At 29.2% G+C, this 1,340-nt stretch overlaps 1 protein-coding gene across 2 annotated transcripts in view; it reads left to right on the top strand.

Moving 5' to 3' along the window:
- The window catches only part of LOC106463698, a 79,483-nt gene that overhangs the window by 10,864 nt on the left and 67,279 nt on the right, over positions 1-1,340 (top strand). For both annotated transcript variants that reach the window (XM_013923759.2, XM_022391636.1), the window contains exon 3: positions 606-698. In XM_013923759.2, coding sequence (XP_013779213.1) covers positions 606-698 — 93 coding nt within the window. The remainder of the gene's footprint in view (positions 1-605; positions 699-1,340) is intronic.

Below are 1,340 nucleotides of genomic sequence, written 5' to 3'. Positions count from 1 at the left end.
ATCCATAACCATACTGCTCTCATGAATAAGAATTACTCATATAAGAAGGAAAGAGAGGGTGATATGAATGTTATAAAATGATCAGCCCAAGGTATTGATATGCTAGTTTGTTTGAAAATTTGAGACATTATTTTAAAAATAATGCTGCAAAGAGAAGTCTGATAATCCACAACGACTGTGGGAGATTATACAGTTAAAATAATAGGACATACTATTTAATATTCTTAATAAACTGGTATCATTATGCCTGATCAATAGTAATATTAGTTAATGCTAGAGGAAGACCAAGTAAGCATTGGTTATTCATTATGTTTTCTTTCAAATTAAAGATTGTATGACCACTGTTGTAATATTGAATATAAGTATAATACGTAAACCAGAATAATACTTTTCTTTTGCAAATTTCCATGAAAACTAGTGTTGATACCTTGAACACAGACATTTGACAGATTGTATATGTTGTCAGACATAATTATTAGATAGTACAATGAAAACACCAAAATATAAATCTGACCAATCACAGAGTGAATTTATATAAAGAGTATCTTAAAAAACAATATTGTTATTATCAAACTAAATATCTAAAATATTTTTTTCTTTGTCAGGAGTTAGATATAAATAAATGGGAATGTACCTCCATGGTCCAAAGTGAAATACCAGTGTTTTGGACAGGCTTAGGAACTGATAGAACTGAAGAGGTAAAATGGGTTTTTCATGATTTTTAAAAAAATTTAATACTTTATTTGTAAATACATAATTTCTTTCGTTCTTACATTATAATATACAATATCTGTAAAGTAAATAAAAAATTCCAAAAAAGGAAGTAAATGTAGGGATGGCTAATATCAATCCCTAAAAAGGAAGGCAAACAAGATAGTAGAGATGGCATTTACATTATCCCTACATAATAGTACAAGCACACAGTGTAGTAGAATGTTAACAGACAAAAATAGGATAAATTAAACTCAGTTGTGATTGAATAGTTATATATATTACTATATGTTAATTCTTGCTTGTGCTATTTTGTAATGATAATGCAAATACCATCCTTGCTATCATATTTGCATTCTTTTTTGAAGGATTGATATTACCCATCCCTACATTTAACATAACATAATGTTGTAAGACAACGTGGGACTTATTGGTCTATCTCTGCTGTCCCATCCTCTAAACTAAACTAAAACTATTATAAAAAATAAATGAGATCTCAAAGCCAGCCTTTAGCATTCATGTACTTATCAATCTTTCTCTTACACTCATTTAAATTTACTACCTCCACAACATCCAAAGGCAACCAACCTAGTCCAAAAGCCAACCACCCTGTTAGAAAAATAAAAATG

Source organism: Limulus polyphemus, unplaced genomic scaffold (assembly GCF_000517525.1).
Source record: "Limulus polyphemus unplaced genomic scaffold, Limulus_polyphemus-2.1.2 Scaffold55, whole genome shotgun sequence".
Taxonomy (NCBI): domain Eukaryota; kingdom Metazoa; phylum Arthropoda; class Merostomata; order Xiphosura; family Limulidae; genus Limulus; species Limulus polyphemus.
Note: the sequence above shows the minus strand (reverse complement) of the source record. Positions and strands in the feature narration are given on the sequence as shown.